This window comes from Hippocampus guttulatus, chromosome 12, assembly GCF_054856545.1.
Source record: "Hippocampus guttulatus isolate MCC_2025c chromosome 12, RoL_Hgut_1.0, whole genome shotgun sequence".
NCBI classification, from domain to species: Eukaryota; Metazoa; Chordata; class Actinopteri; order Syngnathiformes; family Syngnathidae; genus Hippocampus; species Hippocampus guttulatus.
In genome coordinates, this window is record NC_141272.1 from 15546567 (window position 1) to 15570058 (window position 23492).

Consider the following 23492-nt stretch of genomic DNA (forward strand, 5'->3'; position numbering starts at 1 on the left):
AAACAAAGAATCTGGAAGGGTTGCGTTAAAAAAAATAACGTAAATGTGCTTATAATTGTTCAGCCATTGATATTACTCAAAAACATGGTTGGTCAACTTTACTTCACATTTGGGTTGTAAGCCTCCAAGATACGCGCGGAGCCAGACTTAATGTATGCATACGTCACATGAAATTGATATATTGTGTTTGTTTTAATTCATTTCTCCTTCGGGTACCGAATGCGCGTTTTCACAGCAGATGACAAAGAAGGCATTTGATTCACCTGTAGCTCGCCACAATTGTAAACAAGAAGTGACGCGTAAGAGAAATGAATTATGGGTAGTGTAGCCTTTGATGCTGCCCGCCAGCAATAGGCATCTTGCGCCACTTAAAAAAAACACACAAGTCCTTAAACCTAGCAATGACACTAAAACCCTCTATTTCCACAACTAATGGAAAACAAATGACTAAATAGTTTTGAAGACGAGGGCTATAAAAATAGGTGTAAACATTTAGTTTTGAGGCAGCGTATCCAACGATATTTTTAATTTCAGAGCAATTTGTACAAATTCATTATTATTCATCATGAATTCTATTATAGTATTTATTTTACAATCTTATTCATTCATTATATCAGTTGCACATAAACCAGCAAAGTGATTCACAGTGACATTGACTGAGACCTTTTTTCTATTACTTGGGAAAGTTACGTTAATCATAAACCAAGCCTCTCCCAATTTATGAAATATCAAATAGGTTGCCGTTATCAGAAATATTCTGTTTTGAATTTGTTGATTCAAGTCTCTACCCAGTCATTCCACTTTGTAATGAGCATGCAATATCAGCCACAGAAAATACACTATGAATATCATAGCAATCCCCTTATTTACATACATAGTTGCTCTGAACACGTAGATTACTAAATGCAGCTCCCTGATGTTATGTCCACTTCTTCCTCCTTGAGGGGTGACAGTGAAGTAGAAGCTTCAGGCTTTACATGTTGCAGTCGTGTGTTCTCATGTCCCTTTGCGTACCACTTTTACAAAAACACATCACTTTTTAGTGGGGGTAGGAAAGGAGACTAGCTGCCTGTTCACCTCTCTCAGCTGAGCACTTAGCGTCTCTGTGGTGAACGTCAGCTCGGCTACTTGAGTCTGTAGGCTGGTGAGCGTTTGGTTGAGCTCGTCCTCCTTGCGACGAGAGTTAGCCGCCTGCCTGGTGTATTCCAACACCATGCACCCGCCACCCACGAGGAAGACAATCGTCTCGCCGAGCAGCTCGGCACCCAGCTCAGCAGCCGCGTCCTCGTTCAGTGGCTTAATGTTGGCCCCACGGAAACCCATGATGCGCATCTTGGTTCTCATCTCGATCCAGTGGTACACTGCAATGACATCAACAGATAAAATATCACATTATGGAGGAGTGGGGGAATGTGCATCACCATGCAAAGGTTTTGTTATTATTTTAATAATTTAATCTTTTGATTAAATGATTAATCAGTTTTTGTTTTTTACCATTTTTTAATTTGCAGCCCTTTAGTCAAAATCAGGACATTTTTAAAATACAAAAGATATTGAAGCTGCAAGACCCTGAAGGATTTCAATAAAGGACAGACAGCGATAAATACTTGGGGAATATATTATTAGTAGCAAGTAAAAACAATATATCGAGGAATTGGTGTGATGTGGAACCACCTAACCGGGATCGATGGATGGCAATTGTGGAGGAAATACATAGAATGGCATTTCAAGTGAAGAATACAAAAACCTAAAAAGCGACAAACACAAGAAATGAAGACTGAAATCCTCGCAAATGTGACTCCCTTTCGTTCTTGCACTCCGATTTTTTTCATAGACTGTTTTGGCAATGTGTGCAATAAAAACTTGAGTGGCAAAATGCAATACATTTTATCGGCTCGATTGGCTTATTTGTCTTTTTTCTGTACGTGTTGGGGTACTTAAAAGATGTTTCCACAGAAATATACCGTAAATGAATGGCTGCCATTTACTGTCGTTGAAATGGAAGCTGTTTCAACAGGGGTAACTACATTAATTTAATGTATATGCTCAACTGAAAATAGTTAGCTAAATATCCTGATCAGTTTAAATAGGTTGTCACAATGCAGATAAGTTTATTAGTCTTATTTTGTATTTAATAATTGCCAGGGTGAGGTGATAAAAATTCGCCCGATTGTGTCGCTCCACAAGCGTTCAATGACAAATAAGAACCGCCCACCCAGCTGTTCCCGTCTACTATTGGTCAGCCAAGAGAATTCACAATGCCTATTGGATACAGGGTTTTAAGAAGCGCAATCTCATTGGTCATCAGCGAATCTCCGGCTATATTCAGTCCTGGAATGACTGACACTGAAGTCTAGCGGTCACAAGACGCCCCTAAAGGCCGGTTACTCACGCTGGGCCGGCGGCAGGCAGATGTAATTCTTGAAAAACTCGCTACTCCGGGCCCCGGCTTTTATCCGGCTGGCGACGGGCTTGCTCAACTGCTTCACTCCGAGGTAAAGGAGCTTGGCGATTGGAAAGGCGCCGACGACCATCTTGGGGCGGAAGTGCGTTCACATTCAGGGGCGGTACGTGTGGTAAAAGTGAATCACGTGGTTACCCTGGTGACCAATAAGACGTAGCACTGGTACGTCAGCTGACGCTGTTCTGACAAAAGCACATTGGCCAACGAGTACATTCATTATGTTTCCACACGTAGTTGTACTTTGTAAATCGATTATTGACTCGGAATTAAAAATGAAAACTGAGGTTACTTAATAATTTGGAAATACGACAAAATTCATACATGTTAATAACATTAAATTACAAAAAGTAATAAACGTTAATTAAAAAATAAAACTACATAAAATTCGGCGTAAAATGAAAAAAAAAGGGCACGTTTTACCTGGCCTGCTTCGGCTCAAACACCTGGCTCGGGTTCCTTGCGTTTTTGTAGGGAGGGGAGGAGGAGGAGCAGGAGCAGGAGCAGGGGCGGACCTGCAGCGATGTGTGTTCACGCCTGGAGGAAGAGCGCGCGCGCGCGCGCGCACACACACATTGTGCAGCCGACTTCGTGAAGCCCAGGAAAAAAGGGTTCCTTGATCAGGAGTCAGGACACGCAGATTTTCTGTCTGTCGGAGGACAACAGGTTTCCATTTTCTTCAAGGTAAGCGTCTTCTCATGTGCATTCCTGCAAGGAAAGTTACCCGCACCTCCTCAAAAATGACGTTATAGTATGTTGCGTTGAATTCTTAAAGGCGAGGGTGGTTTTTTTTCCTCCTCAAACTATCGAACATCAGATGTTACTAATTCTGTAACAGTCTGGCTTGCAACCATGAAAGTACCACAGCCAGTTCCTCGGCATGACTACACGATATATTTCATGGAGGCAGTAAAGCAACTTAACAACCCAGATTTGTATTAGTTTCATGTTCGTTCATGTGACTTTTTGGACACATTTTAGGCTTTTTAGTATGCAAGATCAATGAGGTTGATTGTGATTGTCAATGTTGCATGGACAAATCATAAGGATGCGAAAGAAAATATTCAAAATAAGTTAATTTCTTGTGTTTTTAAAAAAAAACACACACACATGTGAAGAGGACTTAAAAACTCACATATTTAAATGATGATCACAATATTATAGGAGTTAATGACAAGGGCAATATGGTTGTCCTGGGGTTAGCATGTGTGCCTCGTAGTTCTAATGTTTAGGGATTGAAACTCTCCTGGCCTTGCTGTGTGCAGTTTGTATGTTCGCTCTGTGCGTGTGTGAGATTTTTTTTCTAACCTACTCCCACATTCCAAAAATATGTTTGCTCGATTGAAGACTCTAAATTGATGAATGAAATTAAGACTATAGAGAAAAGGCACCGATGTGTCAAAGTCAGATCCTAAATTTATGAGTGGGAGTTCTGCCAGAGGATAAAAAGACACGCACGCACGCACGCACACACACACACACACACACACACGCACACACACACACACACACACACGCACACACACACAATTTTTACAAGACATAGAACTACCAGGTACTTTCAATGCTGTATTGGCTGAACACATCAGGACTTGCTGAGGACTTGAACCCCGAAGGATTTTTGGTATGAAGCTTGACAGGAATTGACACATATTTAGATGTGCAAGTCTCTTTTCACGTCTGCAAGCAAATCCAACCTGCTTGCAGAATGTTAATGTGGCGCTCAGCCAAGTGGTATGTGGCCGCTTGCCACAACTTGTTGTTCAGCACAACAACACAAATTCAAATTTCTCCAAAGTGACACATTAAGTAGAATTTGTTCCGCCATCATGTCGGTAACTCCAAATGGTTGTATCTCAAATCATCGTTGGCCACTGAAATAAATAAAAATGGCATTAATCTGTTCCAGCTTCCACCCCGCAAATTAATTTTTTGTAATGTCATTTTAATCAGAAAAATAGCCTTCTGTCATTAGCAATTTATAAAAACATACAGTATTTACACAATTCAAAAGAATTCAACAGTTTGTGTGTTATAATGAATTTTATTTTGGCCTCTGCTGTGTGCTACTTGGCCACCTTGCAACAGTGTAATACAGTCATTGCCACGCAAACAAAGAGGAAGATAACTAGTCTAAGTAGCGGTGCTAATAAACATTTTGAGCTCTCTTTTTTTAAAAGAATTTGTCAAGTTGCTGCTTGTTGTGAAGTGACTTGAGTTGAAAGAGGCAAGTTGTTCCTGAAGGTTTTAGCCCAATTCCCAATTGTACAACCTCAGGGAGTGAGATTTTATTGCAATAAGGATTAAGTTAAGCCTCCACTTTTTACAATGATTTTTTTCTTTTTTTTACTGTGGTTTAAAAACACACTCTGGGCTCACTTTGGGAAAAGCAAAACTTGCATTTACAAATAGGCAACACATGTTCTGTACCGTTCTCCCCAAAGCGTTTAATCACAGTTGGGAATGGCACACAAACAGCCCGTTGTCCCAAACCACCACTTCTCCCGTGCACTAACACTTGCTTTTTGGCACCCAACTGAAAAAAAAGAAAAAAAGCACATAATTGCTTGGAAGGGGAACATAAATTGTGGGAAACGACCTGCAAATCTCTGTCACGGCACCTGCTTTGTTCCCTGTGTAGAAATGTTGTGGTGCACCACCGACAGATTCTTGACTCACATGGGGCATATGTAGTTTAAAAAAAACACACACACACACACACACAAAAAACGTGTCTCATTTGGTCTTCCCAATTCCAATTTTCAGTCAAAAATCAAGAATGTGAAAAGTGACTGATTAGTTGCACTTTTAGTATGGTATGTTCAATTTAAGAACCTAATAAAATAATCTTTTTTTTCAGTGGGGGGGGGTTGTTTTTTTTCCGATCAAATGAAGAGAAACAATTTGGAAAATGGATGGAAGGATTTTCAGCTCACATCAAAAATAACAGTGGTGACAGGAGTGATTTTGATTTAAGGTTAACATTTTCCAACGCAAGTTGACTTTCATTTCCAATCTAAATGATAAACCGTCTATAAAATTTGAATAAATGATCCCAAATGGTCTACTGTCTACATTTTGGAATGTTTTTCTTTGGCTACACTGCTTCTAATACGTGTATGTGGATTTAGGATATCGTCCAATCAAATTCAAGCCTCTATGTGTTGCCATGTCACTCCAATCTGCCCAGGTCCACAAGAATCAGTCGTGCTGACCCATGCCACTTAGACTTAATTAGCAAGGAGATTCAAATTCAAATGAATCCTCACAGGCCCAGTCTGCTGGCACTCGATGATGTCAGCATTTTTCCATCCTCTGATTCGTTGGTCAAAGGCAGTCAATTTTGACTGGTAAATACGTTTGCCGTGATCCGATCACATTAATCACATTAATAATCAGCATTTTGAGGAGTATGATGTATTCTGTTTCATTTTTAAAAAATGTCTTTGTCACGTTATTAGGTAAACATCTCTTCTGAACTACTCTAGATCATGTACTTGGCACAGTTGCATGCTGTTACGCTGATTTTTTTGTTTGTTTGTACAGATTTCAATAATTGTGCCATAATAGTGGCAGTATTGAGAGGTGGATAAAGTCCCCGCTGAAGGTACAAAATAAATGACCCGCCACTGGGTTTACATGACCTGAGAGTTTGGTCATGGGCATTAGCAAAGGTTGTCTTAGTGTATTAGCTTGTTTTCCACCACAATCACTCGACATCCAAATCGATTCAAATGATCCATGCACCGGATTATGTCAAGGAAGAAAAAGATAAAATCACTATTGGTGGTCTTGAAATAAAATGATAAGTTTCAATAATTATATTTAGCATGTTTGTGCTGTATTATTTAAGAGAGTATGACGTGTGTAGGGTTTTTGCAAATATATATATTATTGAATGATTGTTTACATGACGTGTAAAAAAAATGTGTGCGGTACTGTCAAATGACGATCAATTTAAATGGATAAACTCTAAATGTGGCGTAAAAAGCAAGGATGTGTTGATTTCATCAACTCTATATGGAGCGTCTGTAAGGTATATGGTAGCCTGACAAAGTGAATTCAACTATGTTCGGCCCGGAATTGAAACACAAAAATGTTATGTAAAAAAACAGTCTTTTTTTTTTTCAAATTCAGATTTTCAGTGACCAATTGAAAATGAAGAACACACGATTGTGAAAGACACACATTTTCTGTTGCCAAGCCTGTTTTCTTTGCCTCTGTTAAATAGAATGTGCGCTCGCTCGTTTGGTGTGTGGTTTTTATTTTATTTTTTATTTTTATGAGGTAACGTCAAGTAGCAGCTTTGTGTCTCAGCAGAGCAGCGTTGTTGTGAGGAACTAGGGCGTAACTCTTGTTAAAGTCCCCAAATAGAAAAGACTGACTGTGCCATTCTTGGTAGGTGACAGGTCGTTTTGAGCACAGTTATCTCAGCGTGTGGGAATTGAGGATCTGACGTGAGTCACGTTGAGATTTGTCATGTTTGACACAACGAATACATAACCTACTGACCAGCGGGATTGAGCACGGACGGTTTCGTGGAAGTTGCTGAAGTCTTGACTGATTTAGTGGGAGCCCCGCGTGATTGAACCAAAGTCTTGTTTGATTTAGCCGAAATCTTGCAGTATATGTGCACATGTTGTGTGTGAAGTCCTCCGGCGTGTTGTGAAATTCTCAAGGGAATTGTGGGAGTTTCAAATGGTTTCGTGAAAGGGAAGTTTTAGAGGTTTTTCCGGAAGTCTTGCAGAGTTTGTGAAAGAAAGACTCCATGTAGTTATACGACTGGAGATTTTATACAACCTGTACATCAAAACACTGAGAAAACTTGAAAAAGAGCCTTGGAATACGACAATCTCATTCCTGCTCCCGCTGAAAGTCAAGTTGTAGAGTTTTTAGTCACGGCCTAGTCTCAAGACTACGATTTTGCAAAGACTGAATTTTACAGTGGCACTAATTACTAGACTCCCACAACATTCTTTATGCATTTTCTCCACAATGGTAGAAAGTTACTAAATGGAGAAGTTTTTGGCTACAGTACAACAATCAACGAGCAGGCTGTGCTACCATCCACTCCTCCTTCTGGACCATCCGGTCATCTGGTTATGTTTGAGCTCATGTATTGGTTGTTGGTTGTGTCACCTCACCTCAGCGCCAAGACTGAAAGACTTGTGATAATATCAAAACACGTTAGATTTTTGCCATAGGGCAAAGAAGAAGGGAAAAAAAACGGATCTAAAAACAACTGAGATGACGGGAGCACGCTGTGATTCCAGTAAAAACTTGAAAACTTCCTTGTGACTTTCAGTTTTTGAGCAACCTTTGCCTGATTTAGCGGGAATCCCCGCGATTTGCTACGGTCTCGTGTTATTCGTATTATTCAGCGGCAGTCTCATGGGATTGGAGAAATCTCACAGGTCTTAGTGAAAGTCTTGCTGAATTTCATGCACATGTCAGGATTTAGCGGCATCTGCCTCGTGAAATGAGTCCTTATCAAAGAGTATTTAAATGGAATTTTTAAAAAAACATCCCAGCCAGATTCCTCAGCAGGAGGAAGAAAACTGTGGAAGTACGGATGTGAATGAAAAACGAGACGTAAGCCCGTATCTCACTGAGCGGCGAAGATCATGTCCAAAATTTCTTGCCGACAAGAAAAACGGTCTGTGACCATTTGCGACCTTCACCGCTCGGTGAGCTACGGCCTGTAGGAACTCACCGGATGATTTGAATGCAGGGAAGGCTACAGCACAGTCGGAACAGTGAAAGACACGGTTGCAGACACACCCTGGTATTCTGCTTAACTGACGATTATTGTCCTTAACTCTTTCATACACAATCTGTCTGTTCTATCATTGCATGTCTGGGTGGAACGAGCACCGGCCTTTGTTACAGCGGCAGAACCAGTTGCCTGCTAAACGCTGGGAGGAGGAAGACGAGCATGTTTTTTTTTTCTTTTACTTTTTTGCACAACTTTGATTGAGAAATATCCCAAAGTGAATCAGCAGGTCAACAGACTGGGAAGAGAGGACAGTGACAGCGTATTTTGTGTCATACTGTCAAACAAAGGGTGGGGCTATTAAGCAATAGTGCACTTTCTCCGTCTTCCAAGTTCTCCACAAAAGTATGGCTAGTTTCATATTTATTTAATCAGGTTTACAGGACCCACAAGTGTTTGAAGTATTATTGGAATCGGCTTCATACATTGCACCCAGAGATGGAAATTAAAAACCAGCGCTTTTTGAGAACCAGTTAGTTCCCTGATAGTCAATTCCTAGCAATCATTTGCTTGCTTGCCTGATGATTCCGACTTCTGGTCCTGTAAATGACAAACGTTTTGAAAAAACATTTTTTTGGCGAGAATTACTTGCTTACATTTATTAAACTGACATGGGCATAGATGTGAGCCTTGCGGGACAACACAAAAGAGAGTTCCTACTACTGGAGTATGCAACCATTGAGCAGTTTCTTAACCCTTTCAGTGACAGCGGTTACGACAGTGGTCAGCTCATTATGTTATCAGGTTACAGGGTGCATGAAAGGGTTAAAGTGCTGTTTGTAGTATGTAGAGTATGTTTTAGCTCCTGCTGGTATCTCACCGCGCGGCAAATGCTTGCAAACGTAGCAGGTTTAGTTTTTTTTTTGTTTGTTTGTTTTTGGTCAGGGTTCATAAAAGATAGTTTTCACTTACGAAAACAGCTTTGTTTGGTGAGATACCAACTTGAAAGTATTTATTGAGCGTGTGTTTGAGTGTCATCTTGACCATCTCTTTGAGGATACTGCACATTTGAATAAACACCGCTGATATGGAGTAAAGGAAGCCAATCAGCAGTGGACCAAAACATGTCATCTATGTACAAACATTATGATGGCAGCAAAAAGTCAAAATATAATGAGACTAATTTATAATTTTCTGAAAAAGAAAAATTGCAACATTGCAAATTGCAAAACACAATTTTCCAAAAAACACGGTGAAATGAAGTCAGATTTTGTAAGAGAAGTTACCATAACATCAATGTATCTCAAATTTGATATTGCTTATTGTGCTACAGATTAGTTTATTGCTTATTTGTGAAAAAGAAAGAAAGTAAATAATCGCATTAAATCGCAATCACAAAATTAAGTGGAGGAAAAAACTCACAATATTATGTTTCAAAATCTGTGCTTTCTGTTTGGAGTTTGATCTTTTCTGTCAGTCCACAGATGTGAGTCACTTCCTCTACAGTGGACCCAGTCTGTTGTAGTAAATCAAAATGACCTTTGGACAGAGAACAAACAAACAGCTGTTCTATCGAAACACAAGTTCCATGAATGTTCCGATAAACATGACGTGGGGGGGAGACGTTGTAGGGGTGTCAGGCCAGGAAGCGGAGTTGCTGGACCAGGACGTGACCTTTGTGTAATCTGGTTTTGTGTTGCACACTGCTCTTGACAAATATAATGTGTGTGTGTGTGTGTGCGTGTGCGCGCGTGCGTGCGTGTGAAAAACACGTTGAATGTCCGCTGTGGAATGTGACTGTGCGTTGTGCACAGCCGAGCTTATCAATAGTCTGACTGAGGCTCCTCTGAAGGGCCTGACTAATGTTCATCCAAATTTGACAGGTGTCACTCATCGCGCCACTTCTTCTATCTGCCGGGAAATATGCGCGCTGGTTGAAATGTGATCTATCATTGCCAAAGCCTGGCAGCGTCAATGTTTCGTGTCGAGGGAGTTTGTGTTTGGAAACTGTTTTTGGTGATTAGTGAAGTCGAATGTGAAAATCAAACGGTCCGCATGAACTTTGACGGCGAATGACTTCATGCAAATCTGAAAATATCTTCATCACTATCAATGACACGGCAAAGAAACACTGTGTATTGGCAGCCGAAAGATCACAATTATGGGATTAAATTGAGAGCGGTCGAACCTCGTTACAACATACCTCGAGGGACATGGCGAATCTGTACGTTATAACGGTAGTTCGTTGTAACCATTTTCAGTAAAATGGCTGCCAACTACGATGTATAATCCAGTATGAACATTTATAGATATAAAAACATGACCATGTCATCCAGTATAAAAACGTCAGTTACAAATACGTGTACAGACTATGAAGAAAAAAAGATTTTATAAGACACGAAAACAAACAATTATCGCGTTCCTACTTCATCTCTGAAAACATTTAGTCAGCAAATGAAAAGTTCAGGATGTGTTGCACCCCGAAGCCGTTTACGATCACCTTTCAAGCTCTCCGTCTTTGTTATTAATTTATGGTTTTATTGTTTGTTGCAGTATGGATTCTTTTTGCTCCGTGTACAGCACTTTGTATACAGCAGTGGAGGTTTTAAAGTGCTGTATACATACAGTTGAGTTAAGATACGCAAAGAAACTATTTGCAACTGAAATAGTAACTTTTCTCTATATATTGCCTCATTAATTCAGCTATTTGGCGCCATCGTTAAACCTCAACTAACCGCACGCAAAAGTTTAGTCCATGTAAATGGAAACACATAAAATGACACATTAAGAATGTTCAACAATTAGCAGTTGTTTAATGTTCTTCCCTGTAATAAAACTGTAAAAAGAACTTATATTTTAAGTGTAAAAATAAATGAGCCACTTTTAATGGTTACCCATAAAAAAACAACCATAACGTTTCGTTCTTAACCCTTTCAGCGACATCGGTTACTCGAGTGGACAGCTATTCACATGTTTTCTCTTTCTATAAATTAATCTTAAGGTCACAGTTGTGCATCAACCACTACAATGGACCCTTATGTGTGTTGTCATCCACTGCCATTATTTAATTTAATTTCATGTCTAAAGACTAATTCAAAAAACACTGAGAAAAAAAATCGGTTATTCTTATTTGTGCATGCCAGTGACTCCCTTTTTTTTGTCCTTCTCCATTCATGTCATACAGCCCAAATTTGACAAACATTCGAGTGTAACAATCATCTGTCTTACATTAAAATGAAGTAATTATATACCTGTATATACACACACACACACACACTGGTGTATATTTATAAACATTTAGTTTCAGTTTTTCAAGGTTTCTGAATGCATTCTTGTTGAAATCGGTATTTTCATCGTACGTATTTGGCTTTTGTGCTTACGCCTGACAACTACAAGCATGCTAACAATTAACTCCATCGTACCGCCCATTCAAAACATAGATTTCAAAATGTCATCTTTCCTTTTAAAATCCCAAAACGCAACCAAAAATCCAAAAACTGTTGCTTTGTTTCCCAGGAGCTGAACGTCGCTGCCTGACAGTCATGACTTCTCAGAGCAGCTATGGCAGCCACCTACTGTGTGAGTGTCCCCCACCCCATCTTCATTTAATCACCCTGTCAGTCACCCGGCTAGCCCGGTGCTAATTGTCTGCTTTGTGGTTTGACGTTCTCCAGTCCAGACCATGAACGATGACCTGAACGCATCGTTGGCCAGTGCAGACGAGCTCGACAAAGAGTTCAGTTCGATGCTGAAGGAGGCCTCCTCTGGACCCATAGACACAAAGCGTCTATCTCAGGTATACACACACACACACACACACACACACGCACACACACACACACCAAGCGATTAAGCACCACACAGCAACCGATGCGCTGCAATGGGAACATGGCGACACTGCTTCAGGTTGGGGGGCTTCATGTACACTATAGTGTATTGTATTTTTCTTTTTTGAACCACAAAAACATGGCGAGGTTGACATGGAAGAAGCGGATGGCCACAATAATGGAAAAGTGGCGAGAATGAAGGAGAGTGTGAATATTTTGAGAGGCTTGATCGGTTACACCCTTTCGTTAATTGCAGCCATGCCTTTTCGCGACACAGACTCTCCACGTTTTTCTTTCAACCTACAATTACGTTTAAAATTCAAAATACATTTACGTAACATTGAAAAGCAAGATACATAGTGTGTATATTGCATTGGTATGGCTTAGCAGTGTTTGCAGCCGCCGGCTGTCTGGGGCTCGCTACGCTCAAGGCCCGTGAATTGGCATAATATGTTCCTTGTTTAATGTGGAGATAATATAGATATGTATTTACAAGTATTTTGTACCTAAACTTCCTCAAATAGTCTATGTTTGTCATTTGTGTTCACAAATTCTTTAGCAGTTGCTAAATGATCAAGTTTATCAGTTCAGTCATTTTGTGTGACGAACATGTATCTTAAATATGACTTACAATAAAGGAGCTGTCCCTTGGTGAGCAGTTTTGGCCAGATTCAAAATGCAGAATGGCATTGGTTGTCTGTGACAATTGATCCCTTTGTTTGCCTGTTAGCTAATGAATCACAAACTGGAAGTTACATTTACAAATACAAGAAAAAGGCCGTCTAGTAAATCAAGCTCAGTTAAATGTTTCTATTTACGTAGATTTATTACACTTTGTATTATATATATTGGGCAAGGTTGGTATGTATGCATATTTTGTTTCATGAAACCTTGACTTGGGTGGTTTGTCCATTTACCTGATGCAATATCATGTGCTCTCATTTTGTAGATCAACTGGTTCACATAAGCAAAAAAACTTTGAACCCCATGAATGTGTGTGTGTGTGTGTGTGTGCGTGCGTCTGTGTGTGTGTGTGTGCAGGTTCCGAAGCACATCTCTCCACCGTCCAGCACGTTCGACACACTGAGCGGGTCGAGTAGCTGGAATAACATCAGCTCTACGTCAACGGCATACCCAGCTACCGCATCAACCCTCCACCCGATGGACTCCATGATCACCCTGACCAAAAGTGCACCAACTTCCCCAGTGCCCTCCGTCAGCCAGCTTTCCTCGCCCAAGATCAGCCGGGCCAGTTCGCCTCTGCCCCGTGGTGGTTCTGACGGCTACCCGTACCGCCAGCCGAGCCCGAAGGTTTCGCCTCAAAGCCCGAGAAGAAGCTACAATCAGAGTCCCAGCCGTTTGGCGGGCTATGTGGACAGGAGCCCGTCCCCTAGACGCGCCGCTCCCTCACACCTGCCCCCGCCCTCGCCCTCGCCTGTACACTCACCCAATCGGCTCAGCCCCTTCGACGGTCGTAGGTCGCCTCGGCCTGACCGGGGCCCCTCGCCTTTGGCTTTTCATCATCCCGTGGTTGAAACACTTCCCCGGAATCTTGCTTTCAGAAAACCTGGTGAGTGCCTGTTCATTCTACTGTGAGGTGTCAAACTCATTTTCAGTGCGGCCCATACCGTTGTTAAGGTTTTCCTCAGAGGGCTTGTCTGGCTGTGAAAATCATATAAATCAGTGGTGAGCCAGCAAAGCCAGCAAGCAGTTATATGTTTTTGACAACAAATTTAATTTAAAATCAGAAGTCGTGGAAAAATAAAGCACAGATAAATATTCAATTTATGTTGAAGGGGATTTTGTGGTGGGAGGAAAAACTGAAAAGTGAAGAAAGTCTGCAATGTTTGTGCAGACTTTCTGCCAAAATGAGAAGAACAAATCCATTTAGCCAGAAACATGAAATAGACACGTTATTTATTTTAAAGTAGGCCACAAATGTGATCAGATGTGGATCTGGACCGGGATCTTGAGAACCTCAGAACTGGAGGCAGACGTGCCAACCACTAGGTCAGTAGGCCTCTGAAAGGCACATATCTACACATTTAAATGCTTACAGTGCGTGCGTGTGAGTGTGTGTGTTTGGGAGAGAGAGAGAGAGCTAAACGCGTTGCAGGTGGATCTGGAATGTATCCCCCATGATAAATGGGAGTTCAAAGCATATTTCATTGAAACCAAGTATCATTTAACTGCCGGGGGGAAAAAAAAGATACAAAAGTCCTTCCTGCCTCTGAATCTGAGTCACTAAAACAAACGGCAGCATCTATATAAGGAAAGACGATCGTATCATTTAAATTCCTTCTTGGTCCAGAATCTCCACCAAGCTGTGCTAAAGTAAACTTACCGATTTCTGTTGAACATGATGTTACGACATGGCAAGAAGGGTTCGCATTGCTTAAGAGGGTGGAGTTGCTGCTGGATCGGTATGTCGAGTTTGTGTGGAACTGATGATTTTCACCATCTATGTGGAAACACACACACACACACACACACACAAACAGTTGTAGAACAGGTTTGCAAAAGCGGTGCGAAAAGTCACTCAATTCAAAACTGACATTCGCTTCTTGTATATGAAGCATGCCAGTGGCCACAGGATGCAAATCAAACCTCATCAGATCACAATAATTCGAATTTATGGTCTGACCATCTTGAAATTGCTTTATTGTTATGAAAATTACTCTGACGTAATCGCCATAATGAGACCTTTTGCATGCTCAAAAACTCACCAAACGCACCCTGGAATGTTTTGAAAACTCAGCCCCAAAAAGTCTATATTTTGTTTTAAAGCAGACATGTTAGGTTGGGGGGGGGGGGGGGGTTCCCCCCTCTGTGCTCTTTAAAACCAAACTTGTTCAAGGCAGTCTTAGCCAGTTCCCCATAGAATTCTGAAACTTGGGGATCAATTTTTATCCTGAATAGACTTCGAAACAAATTCTGAAGAACCCATGGTTGAAAAGATAAAGGAAATCAGGGTCATTTCAGTGAACATTTCAATGAAGCAGCACTCACCCGTTTGCCATAGATACATCAAATTTGATAGTCATGTGTATCATGAATAGACCATGAACAAAATTCTCAACAAACCGTGCCTAAAAAGACACACCAAGTCTGCCATTTTGTTTCAAACCGGACATTTCGTGTCATATTAGTACTTTCCCCCTGTGCGCCATTAAAAACAACCCAATTTCCCAGAGGAACATGAAATTTGGCGCTGTCTTGAAAAGACTCAGGAAGTCGGCCGCTTTGGTGTAAAGTGGCTAATTTAGCGTCATTTTGGCCATTTCTGGGCAGGCTTCACAAAAGGACTTCTCCATGGAAATTTTCAGATCGCTACCAAATTGGAACCATGTACCGGTATACTTCAGATTTTGGTCACTGCATGTAGGCGGAACATGGGCACTAAGTTTGAATGCCTCACCATAAAACATGAAACTGATGTGACTAAGCCCCATGAGGTAAGAACTTCCCCCCCCCCCCCCCCCCCCCCCGTCCAACACGCCTCGAAACATTTGGGCGGTGTGGTGCATGGGGCCATTCACCGCAGCTTTTTGCTAATCTTATTTTTCCTGTTCTGTGGTTTCTCCCAGATGAGAGTGTGCAAAAGCAAAAAACTCCTGCCAAGTGGAACGAGACAGATCTAGACATGTCCTTCGAAACCAAGCCTCACCACACCTATGACAGTTAGTCCTCCATGTTCACGTTGTTTTTGCTGAGTGGAACAAAAATGAGCGAAAAATGTCATCAAAAGGGCCTTTTGTCTTGTTCCAGAGAGCGAGTGGATCAGACCAACTGTCCCCAACAGTAACTGGAGAGAGTCCAACCTCGATGGCCCTCCTCCGGCCCCCAGCCCCAAAAAGGTGCGTGTGGCACATTAATCAGATGTGGGAGTAAGATACATTTCCACTAGCCTCATCTCGGCACTGACAACCACAGCTGTGTGCAAAGTGTTGCACATTAAGCAAAATGAGTCATTCGAAAACAAGGACAGTTAAAACAATCAATTAATAACACAAACACATTAAATACAATAAAACACAAAAACAATGCTGAGTCTCATGTTCACTTGAAAACCAAAGAATAAATAAAGAATAAACATTTTTAAGATGAGTATTAAAAACTGACATACCATTTAACGGGAGGTCATTCCAAAGACAGTGGCAGGTAAGGGAACAAGCCCGATCTCCTCTGAGCCTCCGCTTAGTCCTTGATACCTCCAGTATCATCTAGGCTGCTGACCAGAGGCAGTGGGCAGGTGCGTCGGGGTGGAGGATCTCAAGAGAGGTCTGAGAGGGCAAAACCATTGGAAGATTTAAAAACAAATAAAATAATCTTAAAATGAACTCTGAAGTGAACAGGGAGTCAGTGAAGAGAGGCCACAATTTGAGTGATGTGCTCCCTCCTATGAGCACCAATGATGAGGTGGGTAGCAGCATTTTGGACCAACTAGAGACGCTGGATGGAGTACTGGCTGACTCCGAAATAAAGTGCATTACAGTAATCCTGTCGAGATGTAACGAAGGCATGATTACTGTTTCTAAGTGCTGTTGTGAGAGGAGAGGCTTTACTTTAGCCAGATGCCTAAGATAAGAAAAGCAATATTAATAATTGTAATAAAATATACACATACATAATGAAAAATCATGACTAAGTCTCAAGTCATAACGCTCAAGTTTAAAAGAAAAAAAGGTCCCGAATTACTTTGGCAAAAGCAAGGCAAGTGGAGTCGCCCAACTCTGCTATTCCCATCCATCCATCCATTTTCCGAACCGCTTAATCCTCACCAGTGTCGCGGGGGGGGTGCTGGAGCCTATCCCAGTCGTCTTCGGGCAGTAGGCGGGGGACACCCTGAGCCGGTTGCCAGCCAATCGCAGGGCAGACAGAGACGAACAACCATGCGTGCTCACACTCTCACCTAGGGACAATTTAGTGTGTTCAATCAGCCTGCCATGCATGTTATTGGAACGTGGGAGGAAACCGGAGCACCCTGAGAAAACCCACACAGGCCCGGGGAGAACATGCAAACTCCACGCAGGGAGGCCAGAGCTGGAATTGAACCCGGTACCCCAGCACTGCGAAGTCGACGTGCTAACCACTGGCCTACCGGGCCGCTCTCTGCTATTCCCATCAATTGCAATTATCAAAGCTTAATGAACTGCACAAGCAATGTTTTAATTAACATTTCACAGACTTAAGTTACACACACATGTCTATGGGTTCTGGTGAAATTTTACAAGCCACATATTTCCTGGCACCACCAATAGAAAAAAAACCATCAGGACGTTATGGGCATGGAATCATGGAATAGGCTTCTTGAAAAAATGTAGGGAGCGTTTTGAGGGACAGATTAAAAATAACAGGAATGAATTACATTGGCACACTATTTGCAAAATGTTGTAGTCTACTGCAACACAAATCGACATCTCCACAAAAGGCAAGATCTTCTCTAGTAATGATGCAAAATACAGTAAGACTCAAGACCTGAATTCATTTGTGTGCTTTGTTAGGTGCTGCTGCTGTTTTGTTAGCAACAGACTTCCTCAACATTTAATTTTTCAATGTTTGCATCTATGAATGGAGAAAAATAAATCAAAAGGTCATCTCCATACATGTGGTATCCGATACCTTCAAACTTGGTGATGATATCTCAAAGAGGTCACCAGCATATAAAGCACATAAAAGGTGGGCCCTAAGACTGACCCTTGAAGAACACTGCAGGAAAGTCTCCGTTATGGGCATTCTGCAAGTTTAGGAGACCAAACAAAAGAAATACATCAATGAATTACCATTTTCCTTTTCAGAATCAATTCTCTCCACCTGTCCAATTCCCCATCAGTTCCCTGCCTCGGAACACTCGGGACATGGCGTCCCCGGCCCATCAGTACCAGCCGCAGCCCATCATCTCCCGCATTTCCATCCCGCCTGTTGCCACCCAATCTCGCCAACGCAGGCCTATCCCACTCTCCGTCATCATGCGTCTCCAGAACCCCCAATGGGGTGCCACGTCCCCCCGAGTCACACAAGGCGGGCCTCCTGGAGACCAATGGGAGGCTCCTTACCAGGCTGGCGTATCCAGGAATTTCTTTTTCAACCAGGCTGCTATGCAGCAGCCACCTGAACTGAGACAACCGGCCGTGTACAGTGATGGTAAGATTTAAAAAAATATAAAAATAAAAAAAATCACAAATGCTTCTCGAGGTTTCATTTTTAATTGGCTTTACAATTATAAATTGTCTTCAAATATTTCTCTCCTGCCAAGGGTCCCTGGACCAAAACCAAAAGTCTTCCTTTGCTCAATGAACAAACTGTCTCTTTCCTTCTTGGCAGCATTGAACCCGGGTGACATTGATGCTGAGCTGTCCCGACTGGACTTGGTTCACCACATTCCAATGATCCACGAGGGTGAGCCTAGCGCCCCTCAGGGCCCTCCGCGGCCCCTTAGTCCTACCCGGCTACAGCCCGTGGTGGCCCCTGAGGCTCAGAGCCAGGAGATCCCCGATATAGAGGAGGTGCTGCGCCTCCGCTCAGAGATCCCTCGACCTCTGAAGAGGCGCGGTTCGGCGGACCAGTCGCGGCCCCTAAAATCGGCGTCGCAGTACGAGCCCAACCAGTACAAGAAGCTCATCAACAAGCTCTTCCAGCGCAAGGAGCAGCGGCAGAAGGGTGAGGGAGGCGGCGAACGGGGCAGCGAGAGCAGCAGTTCGTCTGAGGGAGAGGACAACAGTGCTGCGCTTCCGCGGCCACAGCCTCCTCAGCCCTCCACCCCCCAAGACTACAGAGTAAGAAACCAGAAACCTTCTGTACCTTCACTACTGTTCGTTGTTATGACTGAAGAATGCTAAAATTCTAAAGCTATTTGATATTGCCTTGGTTCCATGTTAAGACCCTACGAGAAATTTGTATACTGCTAGCAATAATATCTGCTGTTGTGCTATTAAAATTTTTTCATCTAATTTTGAACACAAGTCAAGGGAAAAATTGCTTTCATCAAAAGGAAGCATAATGCCTGGTTATGACGAGTTTTGACACTTGTGCTCCATACATTTGAATAACAGCTCAAACAATATCTTTCCCTTCAGAACTACCATTCAATCCTGAGGGCCAGCCGGGAGCGCAAAAGTTCCGGGAGACGAGCCCGCCTGAGCCCGCTGGTGCTGGCGCTGGACGGAGCGCTTGTGGGCGAGCTGGAGACAGTGCAGCGAGCCGTACAGGAGGTGCTAATGCTAATGCTATGACTACATTCACTCTGACTGCTGTGCATAGACTGAGAGTGTGAGACTGTGTGAGTTTGGAGAGGCAGAGCACACCCCCCCCCCCCCCCCCCTGTTAATTTCTGAATGCAGCCTATGTTCTAAACCAATCAGCAGCTCGTGCTTGAACTGTTTCCATCCGGATTGCTTGAGGCACTGGTGGACCATCTCCGCAGTTGAAGCTCTGTTTTTGGTGCACTCTGAATAAGATCAACAGCACATTTGAATAACGCTCGAAGTTTGCCAATGGTTCTTCTTGTACTACAAATACTGCTACTGGTCACTCTAAAATGGTTCAATGATTTTCTGCACCAACTGTACAAACTGTCATAGTATTGTATTCTACCACTGATCACTTTAGCTCTGCTTGATACTTTGCACATTGTCTCACAGTTGTCACTGGGTGGTACCACCGCACTACGGTTCACTTACATTACGAAATGTCCTTCCATACCTATTTGTCATGTCCTTGTTTACGATGATACGAATGCAGCGTGTTATACCGGAGACAAATTCCTTGTGTGTTCCACATACTTGGCCAATAAAGATAATTCTGATTCTGATTCTGAATGAAGTCGTACGCGCTAGGAGCATAGTTCCGAACACGTAGCACTACTTAAATTACTGCAATTTAAAGACAAAAGTACCGTGACACATTCCACTCACGTTTCCTCAATGCAGAAAAACATTATTATTTCTAACCAGGAATTTTTTTGCATTCCCACAGATGCCGGACCCAAGCCAGCCCAACGACGAGGGTATTACGGCGCTCCACAATGCCATCTGCGGGGGTCATTACAAAGTGGTGGACTTCCTGGTTCGCATTGGTGCCAACGTCAGTGCACCAGACAGCCACGGATGGTAAATATCGACATGTTTGAAGTCACAAATGGAGAAATCGTATCTTAGGCTCAAATTTTCTTCTCCACGCTAGACCCAAGTTCTTCTAGCAAACATCTTGTCAAGGCATGCTCTTTCTCACAATGGACATTCGCACTTTGCAACTGAGTATCTGTACATCTTTTAGTTAGCTGTACAACACACCGTGGCGCAAGTCTAACAGCAGTCAAGTCTTATGACTCAAGCGTCCAATCTATGCCACCCAGTAAAAGTCATGTGACTCTTGTCGACTCAGAGCATTTTGTGTCTGACAGGACTCCGCTGCACTGCGCAGCGTCGTGCAACGACCGGCCACTGTGTGAGTTCCTGGTGAGGAATGGCGCGGCTGTCATGGCTATGACAGAGAGCGACGGGGCCACGGCCGCACAGAAATGTGACCCATATGCTGGTGCCTTTGAGGAGTGTGAGAGCTTTCTGAGAGGTGAGCCACGCACATTCAAATGTTGTCTGTGGTGCTAATGTCATACTACTTATTTGTGTCTATGAGGTTGCTATTCATGTCTGTGTTTTTGATGCTACAATGAATGGCTGCTCCCATGTTTGATTGATACAGATGTCATGATTACATGTTTGTCCCCGATGACGTGTTTGCGTCTTTGGTATCAGAATACATTTTGTGCCTGTGATGCATCTATCTGACTGTCAATGATGATGCTGTCAGACTTAAGTGTGTGTCTTTCATTATACTGACGGCATGTCCACAGGTTTGTGTCTTTAACGCTACTGACAGAATTTATTTTTCTGTCTTTGATTCTGCTGTTTTGAGTCGTTTGTGTCTATTATGGAGTGCACAAGATTATGTTTGTGTCTTTGATGACACCACAAGACACGTTTGTGTCTTTGATATCAGAATACACATTTTTGTGCATGATGCTCCTCCCCGTTTGTGTCTATGATGGATGTTGCTATTAGGCTACATGTTTGCCTCTTTGATGCTATGTCTTTTCTGTTTTTCGACTAAGCTACTTGGAACATGTTTGTGTCTTTACAACTATCAGGCACTTTTGTCTATGACGCTATTAAGTTTGTGTCTTTGGTGCGACTTCCTGACTAATGTTGCTATCATACTTCATGCCTCATGCCTATGAGGCGACTGTCGGACTGCATGTTTTTATCTTTGATGCTACTATCTGACATGTTTCATTGATATCAGAGTAGATGTTTCTGTCTGTATCAGACTGCATATTTGACATTGATGCTTCTGCCTATTGCCATGTTCGCGTTTTTGATGCTACCATTAATTATATATTTTTCTATGATATTGTTAGAGTACGATTGTGTCTTATGAAGCTATGAGACGTGTCTTTCATATCAGAGTATAAGTTTGTGTCTACAATGCTTCATTTTACGGGTTTTAGAATGTCAGCAAGTTTGTTTGTTTCCATGCTACTTCTGCCTAATGCCACGTTCGTGTCTTTGATGCTACTGCTGGACTACTTTTGTTTCTCTTGATATCGTCAGACTACGTTTGTGTCTTTTATGCAATACTGATGCATGTGTCTTTGACATCAGAATACATGCTCTTTTTTGACATTATTAGCACATTACGTTTGTATCTTGAATGTTACAATCACTCCATGTTTGTAATTTTCGCCGTTGTCTGCCTCGATGTTTTGCGGCTCTGATGACATCCGACTCCATGTTTGTGTATTTGTTGCTGTCTGACTCCACGTTTGTGTCTCTGAACTCGCTGTCAGGCGTGGAGGAGGCGATGGGCTTGGAGAACAGTGGCGTGCTGTATGCCCTATGGAGTTACCCGGCTCAGGCTCCCGACGAGCTGACTTTCCGCGAGGGGGACATGGTTACAATCCTGCAGAAGCTCGACGGATCCGACTGGTGGTGGGCCTCCCTCTGCGGCCGTGAGGGCTTTGTGCCCAACAACTACTTTGGGGTAAGACTTTGTCTTGATTAGATGAAACGAAACAAACTACATGTTTGTTTCTATGACGTTGCAAGCAGAATGTGTCTTTGATATCAAAATACATTTTTATGTCTTTGATGCTACTGCTGCTGCTGGATTCCATGTTTTTGTCTCTGGCATCACTCTTCTAATACATGTTTGACTCTTTAATGCTTCTCCCTGACATCATATTTCTTTCTTTGATGCTGCTGTCTTATTACGTTTGTGTCTTTGATGCTGCCCCCTGACTCCACGCTTGCTCCTCTGCTGTTAGAAGCAGTAAACATGTTTGTCTTTGAGACTGCTGGCTGACTCAATGTTAGTGTCTTTGATACTGCCGTCTGTCTACAGTACATGCTTTATCTCTTATAAGACTGTCACAGAATGTGTCTATCTGAGGCCTGACTGTGTATGCCGTTGACAATACTGTCACGCTGCAATGTGTCCCGTGTTATCAAAACAAAACATGATTGAGTCCCATTTGACGTAAGGTCTGGCCAGGCCTGAATTGTTTTCTGTTGCTTTTTGATGGCTCTTCCGAACAAGCAACATATTGATTTTTGTTGTGTTTTTTCCTCCCCAGCTTTTCCCCAAGGTTCGGCCAAAATCTCTCTCCTAGATGGGAAAAATGCACTTTGGTCAAGCAGCGCACGTAATGTAGTGTGAGTGTTTCATTCGTGTAATCAGTCAAGGACAGTTGAAGAACGAGTCTCAGTATGGGTTTTTTTTCCCTTGCTGCTGCCAGTTGCTTTGGACACCACATTGTATACTCACATACACTCACTATCTAGGAATGTCGGATAGCTTCCAGGTGGGCAAACACAGGAAGTGGACCTCATGTTCTATTGTACTTTTTTTTTTCTTAACCAACAGCTTCTCTTTATTTTATCCTTCGACTCTGTTAATTTCAATACTCATGTTAACAACGTTCCATATTTTTTTTAATGTCCATTGGGATGTGAAATAAGTGCTGTCTGCTTAGCCATCAGCAAAGGAACTATAAAAAAAAGAATGTGTCTTCTATGGGTCGGAAATGTATTTGTTTGTGTATTGTTTGATATGGTTGAAGATGGTTGCTTGTATTATAAGTATACTGTATTGACTGTTTACACTTTATGTAATGCTGTTTAACAAGAGTGCAATGTCCAGTGCTGACCACAAGATGGCATCATGTAAGCTTTTTTTTTTCCTTTTGACATTTAATGTCTGTTTTTCTCTTGCGTGTGGGTGAACTGAAGCCTATCCCTGGACTGGTCTTCACTCAATCGCAGGGCACAAACAACCATTCACACTTTGTGGACAATTTGGAGTCTTCAATGGCCCAAACATGCATGTTTTGGGAATGTGGAAGCAAGACTGAAACGCTGGGCCAACTCATTCTGGACCTTTGAGTCATCAATGTTGTATACTTTGCTTTTTAACTATTAAACACGCGACAAGTGGA

General features: G+C 42.3%; 2 protein-coding genes across 2 annotated transcripts; one reads left to right on the top strand and one right to left on the bottom strand.

Moving 5' to 3' along the window:
- Nucleotides 1-509: 509 nt before the first annotated feature.
- Nucleotides 510-2850, bottom strand: opa3 (outer mitochondrial membrane lipid metabolism regulator OPA3). Its single transcript, XM_086125506.1, has 2 exons — nt 2393-2850; nt 510-1361 (listed from the first exon to the last, which is right to left on the bottom strand). Exons 1-2 carry the CDS (start codon nt 2532-2534, stop codon nt 1033-1035), a joined length of 471 nt encoding a protein of 156 aa, XP_085981632.1. The 5' UTR covers nt 2535-2850; the 3' UTR covers nt 510-1032.
- Nucleotides 2851-3015: 165 nt separating this feature from the next.
- ppp1r13l (protein phosphatase 1, regulatory subunit 13 like) lies at nt 3016-23492 on the top strand. Its single transcript, XM_086125352.1, has 13 exons — nt 3016-3145; nt 11691-11753; nt 11849-11970; nt 13043-13571; nt 15589-15681; nt 15770-15858; nt 17800-18145; nt 18326-18777; nt 19078-19212; nt 19976-20109; nt 20403-20569; nt 21846-22039; nt 22632-23492. Exons 2-13 carry the CDS (start codon nt 11717-11719, stop codon nt 22665-22667), a joined length of 2334 nt encoding a protein of 777 aa, XP_085981478.1. The 5' UTR covers nt 3016-3145; nt 11691-11716; the 3' UTR covers nt 22668-23492.